Below are 27,139 nucleotides of genomic sequence, written 5' to 3' on the forward strand. Positions count from 1 at the left end.
GAAGATTCATCTCTTAGTAGGTTTTAAATGAAATGTTTGAATATATTGTCTGTACTAGTTGTGTGCTCCCTCATAAAAACTCAAGTATTCCAAGCTACTTCTACAAGTTGACTAGAGTGTACTGGATGGAATGAGCAAGTATTTGTTTACACTACCACCAAGTCCAGCAATATCATGGCAGGGGACACCAGAAACAAGTTTCATACATTATACCCTTATGTGGAATGGAATCCCTGTTTTCAGCTTAATGAGCTAACACTTTAACCACTAGGCTACCTTGCTGCCCTTGTACTGGATTGAACTAGTCCTGCTAATAGTACAAATATGCTACAAGTATATTCATCTGCCTTGCCAGCAAACCAGCACCTTGAATAAGACAATTCTCTGTACCACATCGGCAACTACTGACTGGTGTCACAAGCGAACACTTTAACCACTGGACTACTCCACCATCCCATCATGAACACAAATACATGAGTATGCTCTCCCGTTTATTTCTTTTATACACAAAGGCTGGCCACATCTAGAACATAATCATCTGGCCCTGCAAGAAAAAAATGCAAGGTATTAGAAAAATAATTTGGAACCAACTGTCTGTCTACCTGAAGACATGAGCTGTCAAGCTCTAATGTGCCATACATTACACATCAAAGATATGAAATCACTCTGTTGCACTCATGTAACAGATCTCACTACTGGACATTAAGAAAGAGGTCCAAGTGAAATCATTATCTCATGAAATGCGAAATTCATCTTCTTCCATTGCACCACCATCTCTGTCTTTATCTGTGACTCAGTTCACACCAAGACAACAGATTCCAGAGAGGCACAGTTGTGCTGGAAGGACAATCCTAAATTGTAAACACTTGAAAGAAAAATGCAAAACGTTACAGTGATAACAAACATTCTAATATGCTGTTAAGCTTTTTAAAACTCAATGTTTACGAACAACCTGAGAGGGTTGTCAATTCCCTTAACACTACAACAGCATAACTCCTCCAAGGGAGGTACTACCAAGACCCTCCCCAATATTACATACCTTCCTCTTCTTGTCACCACCCAACTCAAAGTGTTTGCAGCGTTTTAGAGAGAGCTGTTTCCTGTATTTGCACACGCTGCATTCCATACGAAGTACAATCTTCTTGGTAGTTTTAGCCTGTACACAAAAAACATATTCCAAATGTTCTGTAGGACAAAGAAAAATAATTAAGATGGAAAAAGAAAACTTCACTTTCTTCCACAATTCTGAAAGTTTGATTAGATCAAGCCTGAGAATTTAGCACCCAAAAACTTTATAAACGTGTCATACTAGCTTAATTTGTGATATTTTCTTGCCCGAAACACAAACATGATGCATTGTGACTTGACACTAATAAGGTGTGAATAGGTTCCTCTGTCATCTACTGACTTCATACACATGTCATGGAATACGTCATGTTGAGAGTTTTCAATATTTGTTTACTATAACAGTATGCAGCCGCATGGTCAGGTGATTTTATTTTGCCATTTTCTTTTCTGCTAATAGGAAACATTTATCATCCTAAACACGGCCAACAGTCCACATAACTTAGGGAAGAATTGGGTCATAGGAAATTCAGTAATTATTCAGGATTTATTATTATCAATTAGAACCCAAATTTAGAAACTCCATGTGTAGAGAATTTCAACCAAGTGTCTTATGATATCAAGCATATCAACAAGAGCTGATAAATAACAAATATCCGATGCTTGCTGAGGATATTTTTACTTTTATCAACATGTGTTGATATAATTGATACCAGCAGACACGAGGATGATACATCTCTGAAAACTGAAAAGCCATTAGATATGCAGTGCAGCCATGTCAAAGCTGCATTGTCAGGGCATGGTACAAAATCTATTGTCAAAACGGTATCTCCTATGAGATACTGTCTGCTCTCACACAAGCGGTATCTCCTGTGGAACACACTTGTGGATTTTAAAGAATTATGACAAATATTTCAACTAGAAAATTGATAACTACATTGCTACAAGAACAGACCTGCCTACCCCACTTGTCTTCAAAGTGTATTCATGGTGGCTATTTTGAAGCCTAAAAGTGTACAATCTCATTAAGAATATTATATTGCTCCTCCCAGCACGCCTACCAAATACACATTTTTAATGTCTGCACGGCAATATGTACAACATGCATACTTGAACTGCTTATTCCAGGTATGGACATGTATTTCTCAAGAAACTTCTAATCAAAGGATAATAAATGTGTGCATGCATGCGTGTGTGAAAACGGCTTGATCAGCACTGCTGTTGCCATGTGTAAGCTATCGAAATATATCAGTAGGACTCAGGTATGCATGTTGTTGGCACTGACAAACCATATTGGAAAAACAGACAAGGACATTTTCAGTGATGGTTAATACTAATAGTTGAACTACAGTGTGGACTGAAACTATTTTTTGACAAATATAACTCGATTGGCGTACTATCTGCTATGTAAGTGTATACTGTATTTAATAATAAAAAAATTGTATAAAATACACCCAAATACGCCAGGTAGGCAGGTCTGCACAAAGCGAAAGAACACAATTTGCTCTGATCAAGCTAATTCAAGTTGCACAAATGTGTCTCCAGTTTACCTTCTTGTGGAAAATAGGCTTGGTCTGACCACCATATCCGGACTGTTTTCTGTCGTATCGCCTCTTACCTGTGCAGATAAAACAAGATTAGAAAAATGAGAATCTACTAGTAACATCAGAGACTGGCAAAATCTATACAAATATGTTACATTCACATGATTAAGGCATGTTAGAAAAACAGCTAAGGTAATATACAAAGTAGTTCTCAGATAGGTATGGCTGTATTAAATATATTCTTTAAACTGAGTGAGTTTAGTTTTACACTGCACTCAGCAATTTTCCAGCCATATGGCAGCTGTCTGTAAATAATTGAATCTGGATAACACAATCCAGTGATCAACAACATGAGCATCAATCTGCACAATTGGGAACCAATGACATGTGTCTGCCAAGTCACTGAGCCTGACCACCCGATCCCGTTAGTCGCCTCTTACGACAAGCATACTCGCCTTGCTGAAGGTCTATTCTACCCCGGAACCTTCACAGGTGTATATTCTTTAAACCTTCTATAATCTATTGTTTGATCTACTTCTACTTAGTTAATCCACAAAAATGCATTTTGAATCAAATGGAACTGTCAAAGATGTAATGACAAATACGAGTATTAACTGTCAGGTACAACACTATATTTTAGAGGCATTAAAGAAAATATTGGGCACATCATGGATTTTTTTGTTCAAATGGGTTACACATGGACAAGACTTCACCCAGTAGGATGGATTAGAAAATATACTTTAATTCACATCTGTTGTTTAATCTACGCCCACTTGAACGAATTGTTGCACTCATGTAACAGATCTCACTACTGGACATTAAGAAAGAGGTCCAAGTGAAATCATTAACTCATGAAATGCGAAATTCATCTTCTTCCATTGCACCACCACCTCTGTCTTTATCTGTGACTCAGTTCACACCAAGACAACAGATTCCAGAGAGGCACAGTTGTGCTGGAAGGATAGTTTGAAAAATAAGACTTTTGAAAAACATACTCTCATTCATTAATTTGGAAAGCAAGACAAAACTCAGTAAAAAGCATGATTATGACTGTAAAAGTGGTTACATTTCCTTGACTGCGAATGATTCCTTAATTCTGTTAAGCACAAGGAATCAAATTTAACTAGAGATGGATCATCAAACTTCAGCACACTCTGGCACTTGTTGACAGATGGATCCTTAAGGTGTTTTTGTCTCTTGTGGTCACAGATGGCCATTTCTCTTTATCAATAAGAATGAACACTACACTAACCCTCACTACTAAGTCCTCAAGAGCCAATAATTCTCATGGCCAATACTTAAATCTTTTTTTCTCAACGTAAAACAGTCCTGTTACCTTGGGCATAGAGGGAAGCTTTGCCAGCCTTATACTGGGTGACCTTGTGCATGGTGTGTTTCTTGCATTCCCTTGCTCTGCAGAAGGTCCTCCTCTGTTTCGGAATATTCACCTACAACAATCAAAACGTTAAAAATTAACATGTTGCAGTCAACATGTCCTTGTAAAATATCCATTGCTATAAAACTTAACAGATGTAATTTTGAAGTCATATAGACCCAAACCTCAAAGACCCAGCTTGATAGAGGACATTGAATAATGGTTTAAATGTTAAAAATGAGCTTTCAAACCAAAATCTAAATCACTGAGCTCGAGTAAAATTCTTTCAATCTTTCACTTGTAAACCTAATGAACTATATTCTTTCTCTATTGTCAATCTTAATATTTCACTTAGTATTTACTAAAATGAGTGAGTGAGTGAGTGAGTTTAGTTTTACGTCGCACTTAGCAATATTCCAGCTATATGGCGACGGTCTGTAAATAATCGAGTCTGGACCAGACAATCCAGTGATCAACAACATGAGCATCGATCTGCGCAATGGGGAACCGATGACATGTGTCAACCAAGTCAGCTAGTCTGACCACCCGATCCCGTTAGTCGCCTCTTACGACAAGCATAGTCACCTTTACTAAAATGAATGTGTATCATCAGAAAGTGTAAAAAGTTTAAAAACATATTACCATACACCAGGCACTTTGAAGAGCAGTGCCATAATTTTCATATTTCAAAAATGGTTACTTTCCGAATAACCCTATCTTACTTAGACACCCATCTCCTTATGCGTAAAAAGCTGTTGCCTGTCAACTTGTATTATCTATATAAAATCAATGAAAAATTAACATTATCTATAACTTGGGATCAAGGTACCACACAACACTAGGTAAGAACCATTTCAGCGATTCTGTCATTTCTGATCAAGACAGGTTGTTTACATCCATATCATTTGGATGTGCACCAAGGTAGTAAAGAGTTCCTCCCGTTCCCCCATCGCAAATAATATTTATAAACTGATAAATGGTAGAATTATTAACAAAACCTAACACAACAATTACTGGTGGACTCGCAAGAATAACTAAAAGCCCCCACATCAATATACAGGGTTGAACCACTACCTCTGTTCATCTGCGGATGCAAGAATATCGGGGAATGGCAGGAACTCTTTCCGTTCATTCTATATTTTAAGCTACTTTAAATCATTTCGTGTGGAGACTTGTTATCATGAAACGTACACAAACCGTCCCAAATGACACGGGTGTATTTTAGACCAAGCTAGTCTCAGTTCAGATGTTCATATTTACACACCAAAAACGATACCATATCGGCACAATCAAAGATCTTGTTATACTAATATATTATCTGGCGAGTAAAGTCGAAAGGGGAGACTTAAAGTTGGTCATGATCAAAAAGGTTGGTAACTCGGTACTCAGGATGAACAGAGATTTTGGAAGAACAAACTGTATCCCTCACCATTTTGATGGTGTTGGATCGTGAAAGGAAGTTATAGAGGGAGCATGCGCAAACATCGGTCACCGACTTCCGGAATACTTAAAGACGAAACGGCAAATGCAGAAATGAGTGAGGGCAGCACTAAAAACACCTCTGACAAAACGGAAAATGAGGCTCCAGAACCAAAGGTTTATTTTGCAAAGTTTGCAGGATGCTAAGAAAATCCAGCTTCATGTCTTTTAAAGGATGCATTTAGTTACACAATTATTGTCCGGTTTTCGATCAAAGAACAGGTGCTTGTGAGGCAGTGTTGTAATGTGACAAATCAGGTTACTGAACCTGATGGGAATTCCGACTTACTTCATTTGGGGGGTTTGCGCTGCAGAAAGGGAACAGACGAAGTGAACTAATATGGTTCAGGGACACTGAGCCTAGCCTTTACTATGCTTTTCTGTGAAATAAGAAATGATATTTGGCCACTGTTAGATGTTTTGGCAAGTGTGCAGTTTACCAGGAGCAGCTCATTTTAAGGCCAATTGGCTTGTCCCATTCCAGGGGGTTAGCTATTTTGGGGTTTGGGTAGGTTACACCCAACTCTACTGACTGCCATCTGTTATGGCTGTATTTTAGCGGTATTTCCAAAATACTCCACCGTTTGGTTGAATTTATGAAGCAGATTTAATTAAGCTCCTTAATTAGTTATTCACTGATGTGTCCAGCCCATCCACTGCCACCAATCATGTTTTCACACAGCAAACTGAATTGTAGCTGTACAAAAGAATGTTTTCTTACAACCAGTTGTAACATATTTCACCAGTTCAGAGTTTCTTATGTTATTCATAAAATAATATATATGTATATTATGAATTAATCCTGTTTGTGTGACTAGTCAGGTTTTTTTACAGTAAATTTTCTATTATGCTGCTTAGGTGAAGGATGTTCTTTTGCTGTCCTTTATTGTTGTCAAATACCAGATTGTAATTGATGGAAACAACACATGCATGATACTGATGTATTGACGATAACTGTTTACATCGATAGCTGTTCAACAGCTTGTATCCTTAACCCTTGGATCACCTTCTTTCTGATAAAACATACATTGTTAGGTTTACGTTCCCCTTACATTCATATGACACTATTAACAGCAATATTGGAGAATGCGGCATTAAACAACAATATCAAGTAATGTCATTTAAGCATATTAAGCATGGTCAATCAGTTACAAGATTGATCTTTTAATAAGTATACACAGATGTCCTTAAAATTGTCAGTATATATTTACACAGCGCTGGATTCCATAAAAAGTGTATGCTGAAAGGGCTATGTAAAAAGGTTGCACCTTTCAGGATAATTTTGTTAAACACAGATATTTTCTGATGAGGAATGTTTTTAAGGCACATTTATCAGTATCGTTGGCTACAAAACTAAAATTAGTTCAACCCTCTAAGCAGGTTTCTTTACATTCACCCTTTTGCTTTCCCCTTCCCCACAAATGGTGGTGTCTCCATATATCTAATTCCATAGTACGGCCTACCTTTAGAATACAGCATCACATGTTTTAAAAACACATCACACTTTTACTTAATTGTAGGTGACTAGGGTCAGGTTATGGTTAGGGTTAGGGTTAGGGTTAATCTTAGGTTAGGTCAGGTCAGCCTAACCCTAACGTCCTCACAAGAAGTGGTGCTGCTGTATTCTAAAGGTACTCCCACAGTCCAAATGTTATCGGTATGGTAAAATGTGTGACCTTCTTTGGCAAGTGACTGCCAAAATATGCTGTATTCACCTAGCGGTATATGGGTACCCTGAAGCCCACCTAGCGGTATATGGGTACCCTGAAGCCCACCTAGCAGCATATGGGTACCCTGAAGCCCACCTAGCAGCATATGGGTACCCTGAAAGGCTTCATGGATATGTTAGTGCAAAGTCTAGTACCAAACATGGTGTATACACCCCAGGTGCTGTGAAAGTGAAAGCAATTAGAATCACATCAATCTACTTATGAGAGTACCTCAGTGTGTTTGAACAATGTCAACATTTCTTTGTTACCACAGGTGCACTCTGCAAACAGCTGGGAGACAGCAGATCTTGGGGATGCAGACAGGAAGTCCAAGTTCTTAAGATTGATGGGTGCCTCAAAGGTAAGTTTTCTCATAGCCATATTGACATTGACTCTTTACTTACAATCATTGTTTTCTATGCAATCTGTTATATGCCATTTAAAACAAATTGAGGTATTCCATTTTGCAAGCATACCACAAGTCAGTGCCAATACATATGAGGAAAAATCATGTATATCCATACAGATGAAACATTTCCATAGGAATGGAATAAATTGTCACATTTTCCCTTGTCGCAAGAGGTGACTAACGTGATCGGGCGGTCGACTCGCTGGCTTGGTTGACACATCTCATCAGTTCCCTGTTGCCCAGATCGATGCTCATGCTGTTGATCACTGGATTGTCTGGTCCAGACTAGATTATTTACATTCCCTTACTTGAGTGGTTTATTAAACTTTGCATTTGATTGTGAATTGGTCTGGAAGAAGTTGTACTGGTTGTAAAAGGTGAGTAAGCGGTCATTTAGTGAGGTTCAAAGAAGTCATTGATAGTTTGTCACTTTATACAGATTGTGAATATTTTGAAAAACATGGTGTTTAGTTTGATTTTGCCCATATTTTCCTTATATACTGCATGTATGACATGTTGTTAAATATTAATGGTAACTCAATCATACAGATGGAAGGACAAGATGACCAAACAGTAATAGGTGGTAGGTAGGTAGGTAGGTAAGGTTTTAGGGCGACCTTTGGCCTTAAAAGACCTATATGAATCAAACACTTAACAAACAGTTACATTCTTGTCCAGTTAAATTACGTCGTACTTATCCGTTTTGACGAGGAAGTCTAATACAGCTCTTTGTATGCAACCATACATTAAATTATCGCCAAGTATTGCGTTCAGCGTAAAAATAGTTTTGGTTTTATTAAGCACAATGTCTCTAAGAGCCTTGCGTGGGTTTTCATGAGCTGGACATTCAATGAGGTAGTGCTGAACTGTTTCTGGGCACTGTAAGTTGCAGCTTTCACACATAGGAGAGATGTCTTTATCTAAAATGCTTTTATATGCCTTCAATCCACAGTGTCCTAGCCTGAGGCGAGTTAAAACAACTTCATCTCTGCGGCAACGCCTACGGATTTTAAAATGTTTGTTTACTGCAGGACAAATCGAGTACATGTGTCTACCTGTAGTTTCACTGTCCCATGTATTTTGCCAAGAGGCATTTATTGACGATGAAATGACAAACCAGTAATCTCTTGAAATGGGCTTAATTGATTGAATATCTGGCTGTGGTCTGTTGCAAGCCATCTTAGCAAGTGTGTCGACTACTTCGTTCCCAGCTACACCAACATGTGCAGGGATCCAAACAATATCACAGCTGATGTACATGGAGTTTAGAACAGTATCAAGATACAAGATGTCATATATAATGTCACTGCATGGACCTTGGACACCTGATTGAATTGCTTGTATAGCTGATAACGAATCAGTAAGAATTATTGCTTCGTGCTCGTTATCTTTTACCCATTTTAAAGCTTGAAGTATAGCTGTCAATTCTGCTGCAAACACAGACAGATGATCAGTCAATCTAAATCTTTTAGATAAACCAAGATCAGGAATATAAAAGGCCCCACCAACATGACCGGGTCTGGGATCTTTTGAAGCATCAGTGTAAATATGAGTAAAATTACTATATTTGTTGTGGATGTAGTCTTGGGTTAGGATTTGAACAACACATGGTGGCATTTGTTTGTTTACAAGCTCCGATAAATCATAAGAAATCGAAGGTTGTGTTAAAGTCCATGGAACCGTTTTAGGTAGAGATTGCGCAGCATTCAGCTGAAGATTGTTCAACTCGTACTGTGATGCAAATTGTTGAACGAGTAATCCAAATGGTGGTTTTCCATGATTCCAATCACACATGACATATTCCACACAATCACACAAAATATCAGTTGCTGGTTGATACCTAGATGAAGCTTTTAAAGATAAATAGTACTTAAGGGCCACTTTAAGACGATGGTATTGCAAAAGAGGTTCTGAGCATTCCACCTGCAAGGCAGAAACTGGTGCAGTAGGAAAGGCACCAGTGCATATCCGAAGAGCTTTAGCTTGAACACGATCAAGTTTAACCAAATGACATTTTGCAGCATTCATGAAAACTTGACAACCGTATTCTAATCTAGACAAAATGAGTGCTTTGTACAAAAGAAGCAAGGACGATTTATCAGCACCCCACTTTGTGGAAGACATGCTCTTCAGTAAATTGAGAGCTTTAGTGCATTTTGATGAAATGTAATCGATGTGGCTGGACCATGTGAGTTTTTGATCAAAGATTACACCCAAGAATTTAAATTCTGAAACAAATTTTATGTCCTGACCACCAATGTGTAGCTTCAGATTTGGGGGAAGTTTACGTCTTGTGAAGAACATAGCAACTGATTTAGAAGTGGATACCTTGAACCCCCACTTTGAACACCAAAGATCAATAGAATTTAGAGCCAATTGAATAGATTTGTGAACAAACTCAATGTTTCCAAAACGTCCCCAACAAGCACCATCATCTGCAAATTGTGATGCGTCAATATTTAACGGATGTTCAGAAAAGAAATCATTGATCATGATATTAAAGAGCAAAGGGCTTATAACACTGCCCTGCGGAGTGCCATTTACAATAATTCGCACGTCAGACACGTGTTGCCCAATACGAACTTGTATGGTTCGATCAGTTAGGATGGACTTTATCCACTGTAGCATACGTCCCTTTACCCCTAAACTTTGCCGTTTAAATAAAAGGCCATTTCTCCATAACATATCATATGCCTTTTCAATGTCTAAAAATACACACAGCATATACTCTTGGTTTCCTAATGCTTTCTGCGCTTCATTTTGTAGTCGAACTAGGTGATCTGTGCATGAACGAGTTTTCCTAAACCCACACTGTAGCCTCGCTAATAATTCATTTGATTCTAAGTAGAAACTCAGACGATTTGTGACCATCCTTTCCATGATTTTACACAAATTAGACGTTAAGGCTATTGGTCTGCATGAAACAGGGGGAGATGGATCTTTACCAGGTTTAGGAACAGGGATAACAACAACATGTCTCCAGCTCCTGGGTAACTTTCCAGATATCCAGCTTTGATTTATGATATTTAGTATGACTTCTAAAGATGAATCGGGCATATGTTTAAAGTGTTCGTAGCACAATTCATCCGCACCAGGAGATGTATTCTTACCTTTTGATATTGCAGATTTTAATTCTCCCAGGTGAAAGGATAAATCATATTCAGGAAAAGGTTGTAATAAAGAATCTGAAATTTTAGGGATAATCTCATTCTCTAAATATGTGACTTCCTTTTTAAATTGAGTAGAAAAGTTTTCATAGCTGCTAACAGCCTCAAACTGATCTACTAAAAGATTGGCTTTCTCTTCACGGGAAATAGCACTTTGATCCAAAACAGGAATAGGGGATCTATTGTGGTTCCCACTAATCCTTTTTACTTTGGCCCAAATAAAAGACAAGGAAGTATGCCTGTTTATTGTAGATATATAGGAACACCAACTGTTGCGTTTTAAAGAGCGTACAAGACGCTGGAATTCAGCCCGTTTTTTGCGAAAATCTTCTAAATCAACCGGTAAGGATGTCCTGCGAAGTCGGTTATAGGCCTTTTGTTGAGCTTTATCAGCTTTGTCACAATCCTTATTCCACCAATACTGAGTATTTCGAGTATTTGGCTTTCCAGAAGTTTTCCCAATAGCTCTTTCTGAGATTTTAGTCAAAGAGAAAGTTAGATTGTAATTTGACCTTTCAATGTCATCTGTAAGCAAATCACACGTTATTTCATTTGAACAATGTTCAACAAATTTATGCCAATCTGCAGATTTAAATCTCCATCTAGAAATTCCTAGTCCAGGTGTTCGAAGAGGTTTAAATGATGTTTCAGTGAAAACTGGAAAGTGATCACTCCCCAGACTGTCATTTTGATAAACACCCCACTGACATTTGTGTGGTTATATAGGTGAGACAAGGGTAAGATCCAATGCTGAGAAAGTAAAGTTACTAGTATTTATATGGGTCATTTCGCCAGAGTTTAGCACTATCAAACCTGTGTCATCCAAAAGATTTTCTACAACTTGACCAGCATGATTTGTATGCCTGCTTCCCCACAGTACATTGTGACTATTAAAATCACCACATATCAAAACTGGTGTTGCTATAGAATTTGTCAGCATTTTATAATCATCTAAAGATGGCGTACCATTGCTGTATATATTAACAATGGTTAGGAATTGCTTCTCTTCTGAGACAATTTCCACAGCATTTGCCTCAAAATTAAGTTTCGGCAAGGTATGGCTATTATATGTTAAATCCGATTTAACAAAAATAGCACAACCGCCACGTTTGGGATTTCTAGTCTTAGGGTCATATTCAATGCGGTCTTTTCGCATGCAAACATAGCCATTAATTTTGAACTGACACTCAGGCCAGAGAAAGGTTTCTTGAATGCATAGTACATCCGGTTTGAATTCTAGTTTTCCAAGAAACGCTTTAAGATGAGGACCGTGTGCTACTAAACTCTGTGCATTCCACTGCAGAATAGTTAATAGTAAGATGGCGCTATCCATCATGATTTATCAGTGGAAAAAGAACGGAAGATATCTTGAGATACGTCAATGTGGAGATGAGACTTTGCAGCGGACATAATTCGATATATTTGGTCATCATGGTTTGTAGCACCAAAGCTGACTGTGATAACCTCTAGCAGGAATGCAACAAGATTTTCAGTTGAATATTCAACTCGGGATGTGCTGCGGTCGCCAGATAGATGTGTAGACCAGATGTGTAGATGTGTGATCCAATGACCTATCACCATTGATAGAACACTGACAAGAGCATTTATTTGCTCTGTTCGAACCCTGAGTGACCTTCACTGAAGGTAGACTTGTTATAACTTGCTGAGAAGATGAAACAACTGGCAGTTTATTAGGATGACGTTTGACAACATTTGCAAATGACACAGGCATAGTAGTGTTGTTCTCTTTGACCATTTGTACGGCTTCTTTATAAGAAACTTTGTTCTCAACTTTTACACGTTGGATTTCAACTGCTTCTTTGTATTTACTACAACCTCTATAGGCAGCGCTGTGTTTTCCTCTGCAATTTGAACATTTTAAGGTATCTTTAGATGGGCAGGCATCATAGGCATGATGCAGCGAGCACAAACCTGGACTGTACTTTTACAATTGGTTGATGTATGGCCGAAACGCTGGCATTTATAACACCTGAGGGCTGGTGGGACATATGCTCTTACCTTGAAGGACTGATAGTACATGTATACATGCTCAGGGAGTGTAGTACTTGCAAAAGTTAACAGAACTGATAATGTCTGCTCTTTTTCCTTACCTCTGGTCAAACGTTTAGCATCAGTAACTTTAAAGGATTTCAGCTGCTCAACTATTTCATCTTCAGAAATATCCAGATCGATATTGTAAATGACACCTTTTGTTTCTCGCAGACTTTTGGGGACATAAGCTTTGATCTGTTTACCACAAATTCTCGTTAAAGAGAGAGCCATTTTGGACTGATCAGCCGATCTGCAGTGTAACACAATGTCACCCTTATCCAACCTCTTCAGGCTATGGATATCACCAACATGTTTTTGAATGTCCTTAGCTAGTGCAACGGGACTGACGGATTTCAAACTGACACTAGGGTCGACCGAGGAAAAAATAACAATGGGTTTCAAATTATGTTCATTAAAACTACATTTTGTCTGAACATCGTCATCATGTTTTCGTTTCGGACGTTTAGCCAACATAGCATTATATTTCTCAGCGAATTCAGCATGAGTGGAAGTTTCCTCAAAATCATCAGGAGCCGACCAGTCGGCTGTAAATTCCCCAACAGAATCTGAATTCATCGTCCTATCTGCAAAACAAACGCTATCACTGTTGTCGACAAGCCTAATCTGCGAAGTAGGGTCTGCACGAGCCAAACGTGCCACACGCACGCACAAAGCCGAGCGTGCTCAGCCAACCGAAACACGAAAGTGAGGTTCACGAGCACAAACTTACAACTAAAGGCAGTTACAAAATATAATTACTAAATTAATTACCAAAGCAAGTTTCACCAACTATGCTTATGGTATAGTACAAAGAACACCCCCAACTAACCACTATAAATCTCAGCGAGAACAATCTACACAGGACTACTGACTCAGAGAGCGAGATAAACACGTCTGTCCTCGTCAGCAGACCAAGCAAGACTCTTATTATCCAGTAATAGGTGTTATTACCTGCTAATTGTCTCCCCTTAGTTGTACTAGGAGTCGCTGTCATGTGTTTAGATTTCCTTATAGTGATTCTTGATTCACAAAACACATGGGTTTCATGGAAGTGATAAATGTCTGCTAACCCTTTAACTTTGGGTTTTCCTTTACATGATGATGTTAATAAACCACTGAGAACCCGCTCTGGAATAATATTTATATTTGTGTATGTCTTCAAGCAGAGACTTGAGTATATCGCCTATCAAACATGGCATACAGAAATCAGAAATTCCAAGTTCCTCCATCATTACTCACAACTTAACACCATGGAAATGTAGAATTATACATAACAGAATTAAACCATTGGGTTTAAAAAATCACCTGATGCCCGTGACAACTCAGTTTTCAGTTCGGGCAATGAAATATTGGTATCTTACTTGTCCATGGGCTACTAGATAATTTCTGCAAATGGTTTCAAACTGCATATAAGCATGGATTTTATTTCATGTCTGCTCTAATGTAGCTGTTAAATTTCGCAATGATGATACAGTAGGGTTATCTTTCTTTCTTTTCTACAAATAGTCCAGTAAACATTAACATTCAAATATCATGTTGATTTATTCTTTCTCAATTTCATCATCATGATTATGTCATAAAAATAGTGGAAAATTAGTCCAGAAAAGTTACTTTCTTAAATCATGTAAAAAGTGGCTTTAAAAGAATTTTAAACCCCAGCACATCAGTTATCATCATGTGAATCAGACATTTTGTAAATACTGATAAAATAACAATAAGTTCAAAGTCAACAAAATACACCAAATACTGTCCGCACTGTGATGCTCAGGAAATTGAAAATATCCATATATGAGATGAGTAGTACTCACAGCTGCAAAATTCTTATAACACACAATTAACTATTCAAGCTATTTGTGAGTCTAAAAACCACAGCTTAATCCATGTAACCACTTTGTTCCTTCACCATATCTTTAAACTTAGATGTTGTATACCAATACTGATCACTGTTGGTTAATCTTAATGAATTGTAAACTGAAATATAGCTGCGAGCAGCGATGAGGGCTTCTTGGATGTTATGCAATACAGCCATTTGCATCTGTGACGTACTTCCAATAGTAGTCATGGCTAGAGATAATATAGATACATACTACTGTCAGTAATGGGAAATGTGTCATTCTTTAACTTTGAATTCATATTGGCTTTAAATACAAATGGTACCTGTATTAGGATATCAAATGAACAAACATAATGGTTGTCGCTTTGAATTCTTAGTGGTGTTGAAACAGATGCTATTTGTAAAAGAACATCAAAAGAGAAAAAAAAGTTAGTGGTGGTCCATTCAGTAATCAAAGAATGCATACGGTACAACGATCTGTTCAGAATGCCTAAAACATAAAACGTGGTAGCCGAAGCTGAATGTGATTAATAAACATTAAGTAAATCTATCTCAAGCAACATAACAAACATTTCCACTGATCTAAGTTCAAAAACATACAGGAAAAATAACCATTGATCTTAATGACATACGTGAACTTGAATTGTTCCTTTGCTTGCGATGAATCTTGTAAATTCACTCTACTAGCACAAACAGAACCAGTCCAGATGGATTCAGTGTGTTGACTTTCGTGGTTCAACTGATGTAAATTTGACTTAAAATATTCATGCCGTCATACCAGTATCATCTGAATGGTCAATACAAGAGGACGATAGTACATTACTATAATCCAAATGAAATTGGTTGTGACTTTATGAATTTAAAAACAAATTAACAGCAGCTTTTCCTGCTTCAATGACAACATTTCGCTAGATCATCAGCACGAGATACATCAGGTGCTTGATATAATAAATCACTCAGAGTATTTTAAATGACTAACAAAACCTGAACAGAATGACTATTTAAATGGGTTCTGATGTGGGTATAACAGGTATAATTGGTGGTGACACCACTCACATTCCTCAACAAAGGTTTCATTTGGCATTTCTTCTATATGGAGTAAGTACTCAACATTAATTAGTAATTAAGGTCTGATGTGGCAAATGTATTACATGTTATATAATATGTGCATGTAAGGGTTTATCAGCTGAGTTACAAAGCCAAACATCGATCAAAGGATTAACCGATAACACGCTGATTGATTAATTACATTTATCTTCAACAGCGGATTTGTCAAAAGGCAATGTGTATAGATGTACTAGTCTATGCTGACTACAACCTGTCATAAAGTGCGAGTGTAAAAACAACATCCTCCCTTCAAAGAATTAACCACCACTGCGTTGACTGATTGATTGCTCATTATTGGTTAACTACATTACTTAGAATGGCGGATATCATACAATTAGTTGCCAAGTGTGCTATCTGGGGTGACCTATGTAAAAGACCTGAAACGATGTGTCACTTTTTCGCAAATTAGACATTTGTAAGACACACGACATAGAGCAGGATTATTTACCAGCTACAGATGAAAGAAATATCGTTCTTTCGTGTGGATATTGATGGATACATTCCTGAACAAAGTATTAGCCCGCCATTGTTGCTATAACATTAGTCTGTTTTAAATTCATTATTTGCATTTTGTTTTAATTTAGTTGTAGCATTCAGCAGAATCTATATGACAGAAAACACACGCAAGATCGCGCATAGGGTGGGTGTGAAATAGGATCCACATTGGCAGTCTATACAATGTCTAAATGTTACAGTAATGTTAGAAATTTACTATAAGTATAAGCAGACGGTGTGTTCTTTTATTAATTTCAGTGTCAACAAAATGCCATTTGTGATTAATTACTTCAAATGACACCAGCAAGTCAGCCTATCACACCGGTGCCTGGCGAGACGCTCCCGATTTCTTTACTCACGGCCTGGAATGAATTTCACGTGCATTACATGCTCAATCAGAGATAATGAGGGTGAAAAGGAGAGAGGTGCAAGGAAATGGATTTTTAATTGATCTTGACCTTTAAATCCATTCAAATGTATGTAAAATTGTTGATAATATTGAAAGAATACGGAAGGTCGACCGAAAATATAGCATAAGTAATTATGAGTTACATTCATGGTTTCCTCGCTGCATCGGTAAATATCCACACTGTTTTAAGCAAGGAGACTCATCAGAGGCCCCACGCTTAGAACAGAAGCGATATTGACCGATACACTTCGGCCTTAACTTGTTGATGAATTTACTTGTTTGAATCCACGTATCCACTACAAAACAGACAAAACACTTTAACTTTTTCGCATTTTCAGTTAGTTGTTAGATACATTCATAGGCCTATAAAAGGCATTTCAACAAAAAACTCTACTTAAGTTTAATTGAAGCTCAGATCAAATGTATTTGGTAAGCGCTAGCACTTTTGACATACACAAAGACACGTTATATTTATATCAACAGAACTCATACATATCGCCAACTTTGAACGAAACGACTGAACTGACAGGCAAGAGTGAGTGCTGGTGCATGAGACAGATGTTTGAAGGCGCGGCCGTCATTGTCCTCCCGCTTTCCTTCAGATTTTCGTGCTCTTTCCAAGGGTTAAACGTTAAATGCTGCGCCAACTTTTGGCACATTCCGCCGCGTATTCATGGGCCGTCGGTGATAAAAAGAAGTGCCTATTTCCTTAATACGCAGAAACTTGGGGATTTTGATGGCTAGGATTGTTTATGGTGATGTGTACATAGAGGCAAGTACTTTCGATAGATATTTAAAGCGGTCTAAGCAGAAATATTAATAAATTTGCTCCGCACTCTTTCCTTTCATTTGGGGTACGTCTCAAGTGTTTTCTCTTCTTTTTTAGCTAATGCAGTGTGTATCGATGTCAAAACGGTGCATTTTAGCAAAGATGTGACTGTGTGTGGGAGGTGCCTAGAGACAAAGTATGGCAAGTTTGAAAGCGGTAGCTGTTGTAGTTGTAGTGCAGCAGATTTTGGGAGCAAAGTAGTCAGAATTGGGCTGAAAAACAGCAGCAAAAACTTCAATCGCAAATAGCGGCCAAACGGTGCATTTTAGCGACTCGACCCGTCCAGGCGAAATTGTAGCCATTTTGATTGCGCATCTGCTCAAGAAGTTTGGTAGTCATTGCAGCAGTAGTTTTCGAGATATTTGCATTTCAAATTGAAAATTTCGAATTAATTTTGATTTATCTGCCCTTTGCTATTGGGCCCACAGCCTAGAGATTTTAATGGGGAATATCTACACCTCGGTGCGCATCTGCCTGATCTTTTTCAAGCGATTCTCTCCACTGGTGCTCTTTGTAGGACTGGAACAAAATCCGGCGGAAAAATAAATAATAATAATAATAATAATAATAAAAACATCAGTAATTACAATAGGTCTTTTGCCTTATGGCAAGAAGCCCTAATAAGAAAATCGTTATTTTTGAGTTTTTCGGGGTTTTGACACTTGCATATGATAGCATGCCAAACAAACAATTTTTTTAGTCAAGGTCACCAAGGTCACGTGTCAAGGTCATTTAACTGGTTAGACACAAGAAAAAGCACTTTTTTTTGCGAGCTAAGACGACATTGTTATGGCATTTAGACTGAAAGGAATTAGTGTTTCTGCTTTGCCCGGGTCCGCTGTATCATATGCGCTGGTTAGATTTGCTGACAAAGTTGTCCGTTGTCTCTTCGTACGTCTGTCCGTCAAAACACTGTATCTCCATTATCTCGGAAACTATTCAACGTACGGAGTTGAGATTTTGCACATAGCATCCCCTTGACTGTGCGTAACAATGCTGTAAAAATCAAGTCATTCGGATTTCAACTTTTGTTGCTATGGCAACCCCGATAAACGAAAAACTTCAATCCAAGATGGCGGCCAAACAGTTAGAGATATCGAATTTTGACCCCCGCCCAAAAATGTTCGCCTTCGCATGACCAAGCCACATGCAAAATATGGAAGCGATTGGATCAATAGTAATGGAGTTATATGCTGTTTTATGCCGTTTTAGACGCATATTAGATTTCTCCAATTTTCAAAGCCACATGGCCGCCAAACGATGCAACTTTTGATATACATGTAAGAACACGAAATGTTAAGCATCTCATGCTGATGCTTTATGCCGATTTTCACGTCATTCTGGGTAAAACTCTAGTAGCTACAGCGTTTCAAATGTAGTGTCATAAGAATCTAAGGAAATCCAATATGGCGGCCAAACAATTCACATTTTGACATGCATCAAAGAACAAAAAATGTTCAACACATCAAGTTACAGGACACTGCAAGATTTTAGCTGCGTAGCTGTAATAGTCATGGTGCTGCGATTTTTTGAAAATACATCTGAGTGGAAAATAAACAACAAAAGTAAACATCTGAATATGCGTAACTAAGCAAGATATCGCAACAAACTTTCACTTGCTACATATTTGAGGTAGGTAGTCTATATCTGCAAAATTTCAATGTTCTGCTGGCAAAACTTTCAGAGTTATGGATTGCGGAAAATGCGTACTTCACAAAATCTGCAAATTTCCTTTCAACAGCTTCAATCCAATATGGCGGCCGCATCACGTGACTTTTGATATATGACTAAGAACAAAAATTGTTCACCAGCCAAAAGCAACTTCAGAACATGTATTTCAAGTGTTGTATCTGCTACGTATGGCTTGCAAAAAAATTCAGAGAGAAGCCTGTTTACGTTTTTGTAGTCAACTTTTGAGCCGAAGTAGCATCCAATATGGCGGCCATCAAATACACATAATCACATTTGACGATGTCGTTGCGTAGGGAGGTGCCTAGAGACAAAGTATGGCAAGTTTGAAAGCGGTAGCTGTTGTAGTTGTAGTGCAGCAGATTTTGGGAGCAAAGTAGTCAGAATTGGGCTGAAAAACAGCAGCAAAAACTTCAATCGCAAATAGCGGCCAAACGGTGCATTTTAGCGACTCGACCCGTCCAGGCGAAATTGTAGCCATTTTGATTGCGCATCTGCTCAAGAAGTTTGGTAGTCATTGCAGCAGTAGTTTTCGAGATATTTGCATTTCAAATTGAAAATTTCGAATTAATTTTGATTTATCTGCCCTTTGCTATTGGGCCCACAGCCTAGAGATTTTAATGGGGAATATCTACACCTCGGTGCGCATCTGCCTGATTTTTTTCAAGCGATTCTCTCCACTGGTGCTCTTTGTAGGACTGGAACAAAATCCGGCGGAAAAATAAATAATAATAATAATAATAATAATAATAATAATAATAATAAAAACATCAGTAATTACAATAGGTCTTTTGCCTTATGGCAAGAAGCCCTAATTACAGTCCATGTGAGTCAAAATGTTCCCAATGAATTGCACTCTAACTCAAAAAAAAGTAATCATAAATGACTGAAACTAATGCCAAAGTAAAATGCCAAAGTAAATAGGTAAAACTCACCAACTCTGCAGAATTTTGTTATAACTTAGCTGGCCGTTACCTGAGCTGTTGCTACCCCCATGTCATAATTCTTGCAGTATCAAATGAAAATAATGATTGTTTGTTAAACAACTTTTGTATTTTGTTGACAAAAACTATAACAAAATGGACTGTGCAGGCCAAAAGGCTCACATATATTACAAATAAAACTGTCTGTCTATCTGTCTGTTTGTCAAGACATTCCTTTGCAGTCAGATATCATTTTTGACTGACAATACTTGAACTTCAAAACCCCAGAGATCAACATCAGAGTTGCATCATCAGGTGCACAAGTCAAGTTTAGATGTCCTTCATGTCCTGTACACAAGATTTTGGGCCTGAATATTTTCATTCCTGAACTTGATGAATTTGGAGAACATTATTCCCATAGTGTGTGTATTGGAGGATGTGCAAAACTCACTGTTCATGTTCTTTGGATATTATTGTGATGGTCTTTACTGAACAAAGATATGTTTCTTACAGAAAGAGCACCAGGGCCGATTTGTGATTGGAGATCAGGATGTCAGCGTCGCACGGGACCGTAAGTTGGGAGTGGGGCTCATTGTTATGACATGTTGGCATTTATTTACAATTCATCTCTCTCTCTCTCTCTCTCTCTCTCTCTCTATCTCTCAATCTCGATCTCAATCTCAATCTCCATCTCCATCTCCATCTCCATCTCCATCTCAGTCTCGACTGTAAGTAACTCACTTGTTTTGATTCATGTTTTGAAGTTTGACATTCTGGACTATTTACTTTACTGGTTACGTTGAAATGCAACAACCCAACAGCTTGTATATCTTGCACACTTACACAAATCAGAGTGGTTTCAGAATGCTCTTCTTACGTTACATCGAACATATCATCAATCTTGTGGCTCCAATTACCTGCCCAACTCCTGAAGGCTCCTGCCGACACTGTTTTTATAAAGCAGTATGAATAATATAAGTTTTCAGATACCACTGTGACACCAACAGACACATAGTGGTTATTCTAACAGAGAAAGTTAACATCATGGCCACAAGCATCCTCAATATCTCCAGGGTATCCGTTCCGATAAGTCTCCACTGTAACCTGTACGCATCTACGGGTCAGCCCGATAAGTTTATTACCTCCCTTTTCTGGCTCCACATTCTCACAGCAGCCAATCAGCTAGGCCGCCGTTATAACCGAACTTGCCAGTATCAGCAAAGGAAGTGGTCGCAACTGCGAAGGTTTGCTCACACTGCGACTCAGATTTTAGGGAAATCATACAAGCACATTGACAGGTCCGAAACTTTAAATCAACATATGCAAGAACTCCTTCTACCTCTTCCAGAGAACCTCTGCATGGTTTCTGTTGCCATCTTTAAACAGTTAGATAATTTGAAAAACGAATGTGAGTTGTGATTGAACTTCCCATCGAAGACACCTGATTGGATAAAAAGACAGCCAAGGGAGGTAATAAATTTATCTTGCAGGGCCATAGATGCATCCAGGGTGTAGTGGAGACTTATCGGAACATATACCCTGGAGATATCGAGGATGGGCCACAAGCAGTGGATGTGTTATTAGTTTGTACCTTACTTTGAAGTATAAAAATGTAAGAAAAGAATTCTACTTACCTAAATTCTAGGTGCAGTCAGAACCACAACTTTTTTTGATTTTCCCTTCTGTGTACTTATTCAGAGCGTGACGTGACGAAGATGTCATCACAGCTGGAGGAGCAGTATCAGCAAGGAATGGAACATCGGCGGATTGGCGGCCGGCGCGGACATGTTGGTCTCGGCTTCCATGATGAGGGACAGAATAAACCGACAACAGAGACAAGCAAGGAAGAAGCACAAACACAAGAAAAGGATGAAGAAACAGGAGAGAAACAAGACAAACCTGAAGAATGTGAAAAGAGAAAACTATCTGAAAACACAAAGGAAAGTGAAAATGACAATGAAAACGAATCTCCTGCCAAAAAAATGAAAATGAATTTTGTAAAATCCAGCTCATGAAGACACGGAAGCACATTCATCTCTGTGACATCCTTTATCAGTCTCCTTTTGAGAACATTACCATTGTTACATCAGTTACTGTAAAGTTATCATTTCATTTCATTATGTCATGGTTATTATCACCTTTTCAAGATCATTTCCTTACGTTAATAAAATACTAGTACTACCTTACTGAATGTCTTAAGAATTTGCTTATAGCATCCTTTTTTCATGAGGTGAGACTTTTGCTGTAACATGTCAAATGTCCTCATTGCTTTGTGGATTTCTTCTCAGAAGAGATATATCAGATTTCTTATTGTCCCCACCATGCGTTTAACACGAAGCGGGGGGTATAGTATTAGGCTCTGTCTGTCCGTCCGTGCGTACGGATTGGAATATCTTAAGAACCGTAGACTAGATTCTTTTCATGTTTGGTATCTAGGTTCACAGTAAAAGGAAGAAAGGTCTCAGTCAGGTTTGGTGACCTTGACCTTCATCTCAAGGTCACAAGGGGACTTTAGCGATTTACCTTGTCAGCGAGATATCTCAAGAACCGTTCACTTGATTCTCTTCATATTTGGCACCAAGCTTTATCTTTGGAAGGTGGAGGGCCCAGTCGATTTTGGTGAACTTCAGTTGATTTTCAAGGTCACAGTGACCTTGTGTTTGTTAAGCGTTGCATACACTGGTCAAGGTCTAAGTGACTCTTTCAAAGATTTTTGTGTTTGAACAACTACAGTGCAGGATATCAAGAGAATGTGAGAGTAATGATTTTGTTGACATTTTACTTCATTTTAAACCACAACTTTCGCTTTCATATCTTTGTAAGTTTTGAGTTGATAATATGCAGCGGGGGATTATGTCACCTTAGTGACGATGCTTGTTTTTGTGGTTCAAAAATTTATCTAAATATTATGCTGTGCAATGCAGTGGGTGAAATAGTTAAGTAATATTGCTGGGCAGGCAGATCCTGGAAAATAATACTCAGACCAGTAAATCTCCACAGTTAATGGTCCGACTGGCTGGTGCATTTTCATGGGGTCATTTTGTAAATATATCACTCTCTCCGATTTGTTATTACTCTGCTTGTCGTAAGAGGCGACTAACGGGATCGGTTGGTCAGGCTTGCTGACGTGGTCGACACGTCATCAGTTCCCATATGCACAAATCGATGCTCATGTTGTTGGTCACTGGAATGTCTGGTCCAGGCTTGATTGTTTACAAACCGCTGCCATGTAGCTGGAATATTGCTGACTGTGGTGTAAAACTAAACTCACTCACTCACCCTCCGACTTGTTATGTTATGACACACTTTCAAATCCTGCAAGATTATGGTGTGATAAACATGTTCATCAGTTTAGCAGCTTAATGATAGAACCAATGTCTACATTCAAATTTTGGGCGAGTGAATTATCTTGTAGGTTGGTAACTGTCAGGCATAGCCAAACCAACTGGCCAGCAATACTTCACACAATGTTAATATACTTATTAGACTTTTTAGATTTTCGATGTTTGTATCAATAGTAAGACACAGGAGAGATGAGAGGTGTGCATGAACAAAACACTATTAGAATATCCAATTCTTGTCAGACTAGAGATATTTCACAAACATTACCTTGATCTAACTGTTGAAAGCAAGGCGACAGGCATGTTTGTGTGCACTTGTGCCGTGAATTAACTGTTATTACAAAGTTTATACATGATGTAACACACCTTTGTCATTCAGTATTCTGAAACAAATCTGCTTTTTCCAATTTTCATGTATTTAGTGTTGTAGGAATCTACTTTGTTTCAGAAGTTAGATCTAGGCATTAGTATTGAATAGCGTTTTTCTCCAGCTGCTCTTTCAAGTTGGTGCCAGGCGTTACTGCTGTTTATCATGGTGGTTCATGGTAATTAGTGTAGTCACACTTGTATAGAGCAATTGCTTAGTATCTCTTATCTTTTTCAGGGTTATTAAAGGACATCACTTTTAATTTTTTAACTCTGTAAGTGTGTGCAAAATGTTGGAATAAATGACCAAGGTAGTCAAGTTTGTGAAGTTGTACCAAAGCAGGGGACATAACTCTAACCTTACAACTCTTTGTTACTTGTACATATTCTTTGTACAAAACACTGAGTAATTACAAAGTATTTTTTCATGTCAGCATGTAAAGTGGAATATACCTGAGGATGATAGTCAACACTTATATTATTGATTTGACAATAATTGGTGAAATGAATAAAATAAGTGTGATAAATGGTGATGATTTTGATACATAAATACAGTCAACAAGGTCTAAACATGTCAACAAATATATCTTGTTATTGTTTCACTGAATATAAAGAATGAGACATTAACTGTATACACAGTATTGTATTCATTACACAAAAATTGTATTTGGTACCCAATATTTGTGACATGTATCCACCTTACAGTGGGCGGTGGGGTGGCCTAGTGGTTAAAGCATATGTTTGTCACATCGAAGACCCAGGTTTGATTCCTCAATGGGTACAATGCGTGAAGCCCATTTCTGGTGTTCCCTGCTGATATATTGCTTGAATATCGGCAGCATAAGACCAACATTAACTCCCTTGTAGTGGATTCATTGCAGCACTGCAATTTATCATAGGTATGCTGCACAAAATTGCAGTCACATCCTGTAACATAAGTGTTTATGCCGAGAGCAGCTTTCTAGAATCCTCAACATTGTATTACATGCCACATTTCTTTTAGTAATAAACCGTAAACTTTTATGGATAACTTCTTGTTTATTGTACAGAACAAAGTTTTTATGCAGATTCTTACACCATTTTCATACAAAATGTTAGCATGAAATGGTGTGGATTCTTACAAAATTAGCATGAAAATTGTGTAAGATTCTGCATGGAAATGCTGTGTGTAATGAACAAGAGGTTATCCATAAAGGGTTTTTTTTATTATTGACTCACCAATGTCTAGAATGCTGAACAATGTATTTTCTTTCACATGCTTCACAGACGATCATCAGATTGTTACAAGCATTGTGAAATGACAAACTGCATCAGAGACAGTTCTCCAGTTCATCATAAAAATTGAAATACTGCTCAAAGCATTTATGTATTACTTATTCGATCGCAGAGATTATCTGCCCACATGCACAGTGTAAGAATTAACATCTTGAACTCACAAAACTGTTAAGCTATTGTCCTGAAGTCAACTGAAACCAGATATGTCATGTTCAGACTGGCTGGAAAGACGTGAAGAATGCGCATTTCGTATGGTCAATGAGTAATTGTATACTGCGAATGACAGACATTGTCAGCATTCATCATTACGATTATGCACAACTCAAGTTAAAACTTTTCTTTCCATTGCATTATGAGCATTTCATGACTTCAGGAATTGTCCAATGCATTGAAATGAATCATTTTGACTTGGTCAGTAAACATTCTAACGAGATGTGTTTTCTTTGTGTCTTATCATGTTACTGACATAAGTGAGGTAGGTTTTAATTTCAGTTTGCTTTCCATCACACCCAGCAGTATTCCAGCTTTTTGGAAGAGAGGTGGGGTAGCCACTGGTCAAGGTGTTTTCCTTGTCATGCCAAAGGCCCTGGTTCGACTCCGCAAATTGGTACAGTGTGTGTGAAACCCATTTCTGGTGTCTCCCATCATGATGTTGCTGGAATATTCATGAAAGAGACATAAAACCATACTCATTCACTCACTGACCATATAGTTCCTTAAAGTTCTGTAGGTTTGTCAATCAAGAAATGATAAATGCAGCATAAAGCTCACTCACTGCAGCTATTTGGTGGCAGTCTGTAAATAATGGAGTCTGGACCAGACATTCCAGTCATCAGCATGACACTGATCTGTGCAATTAGGTATGATGACATGTGACAATGAAGAGTGAATTATCACAAGGCAACTGTATAACCAAGGAGATGTTGCCCATGAATTTGTCTTTAGTTTCTCAGTAATCTCTTATCAAGTGTCTGGCATGGCAGGGTTGTCCCAGTTGTCTGTGAACAATGCACGGTTCAGATTTGCATCTCTCGGGCCCATGAGAAACCAATGATTCTTATGAATCTTTTACCTCAATTACACGACTACCATATAACGACTTGTTGTTAAGATAACAGTACCATCCCGGACAGGGATGTAACGAGGTCAACACGCCAAGTTCCTTTTTTATAGTACTAGTACCCCATCAGAGACAGTATATACCACGATGACAGTTTTTAGTGTTACAAGCCCCTGTGATGATGAGGGACTTGTGGAGTGGTGGGGTAGCCTGTTGGTTAAAGCGTTTGCTAGTCATGCCAAAGTCCCAGGTACGATTCTCCACATGGGTGGAATGTTTTATGCCTATTACTAGTGTCCCTCCTCATGATATTGCTGGAACAAGGTGACATAAAACAATGATTATATCGAGTAGACTCATCTGTCCATGTTATTTATTAATCAACAGCAACATATACGACTTGCACTAACAAGCAACCACGACAGATCAGGCTGGCTGGACAGACAGCTGTAGATGCTGGTTGTAAGACAAAGAGGGAACCCAATCAGATACAGATATCAGACAGTCAGCAGCTGACTAACATCACACCATGGTCTTACGCCTGGGGAGCATCACTTCTAGCAGGAAAAGCAATGATTATATAATTAGACATCTGCCAATATGTGTACAGAAACAGGACTGAAATGATTCAGTCAAGTGTCATGATACTGCTGATGTTAAATTATCCATGAGCATTTGACGGCTGTTTTGGATCAGTCAGCCTATTTGGACATCTATCAGCATCTGAATGATGTGGGAGAGGCAATGTAAACAAGTTTAGTTTTACACCACTTTCAGCAATATTCAATCACAATGAGGTACGCTAGAAATGGGCATCACATATTGTAATCATGTGAAGTAATGAACCTTGATCTTCAGTGAGACAAGCGAATGTTTTAACCACTTTGCTACTCCACCACCCAAAGGGCTTTTATGTCAGCAATAATACTTTGGGGTCTAAAAATACATAACCATAGAATGGTTATCAGGTTGAATCTAAATCGTAGCAGAGTGAAGGCAGATGATGAATAT

The 27,139-nt window shown here is 38.2% G+C and overlaps 2 protein-coding genes across 2 annotated transcripts; one reads left to right on the forward strand and one right to left on the reverse strand.

Moving 5' to 3' along the window:
• Positions 1-478: 478 nt before the first annotated feature.
• On the reverse strand, positions 479-5,514 carry LOC137287558 (uncharacterized). The gene is made up of 5 exons (XM_067819921.1): positions 5,414-5,514; positions 3,946-4,057; positions 2,616-2,683; positions 1,040-1,156; positions 479-544 (listed from the first exon to the last, which is right to left on the reverse strand). Exons 1-5 carry the CDS (start codon positions 5,414-5,416, stop codon positions 524-526), a joined length of 321 nt encoding a protein of 106 aa, XP_067676022.1. The 5' UTR covers positions 5,417-5,514; the 3' UTR covers positions 479-523.
• LOC137287557 (small acidic protein-like) lies at positions 5,447-25,501 on the forward strand. The gene is made up of 4 exons (XM_067819920.1): positions 5,447-5,580; positions 7,447-7,533; positions 20,600-20,657; positions 21,785-25,501. The coding sequence occupies exons 1-4, from the start codon at positions 5,458-5,460 to the stop codon at positions 22,099-22,101; spliced, it is 585 nt and encodes a 194-aa protein (XP_067676021.1). The 5' UTR covers positions 5,447-5,457; the 3' UTR covers positions 22,102-25,501.
• The last annotated feature ends 1,638 nt before the right edge of the window (positions 25,502-27,139 follow it).

The sequence above is a fragment of the Haliotis asinina genome, chromosome 6 (assembly GCF_037392515.1).
Source record: "Haliotis asinina isolate JCU_RB_2024 chromosome 6, JCU_Hal_asi_v2, whole genome shotgun sequence".
Taxonomy (NCBI): Eukaryota; Metazoa; Mollusca; class Gastropoda; order Lepetellida; family Haliotidae; genus Haliotis; species Haliotis asinina.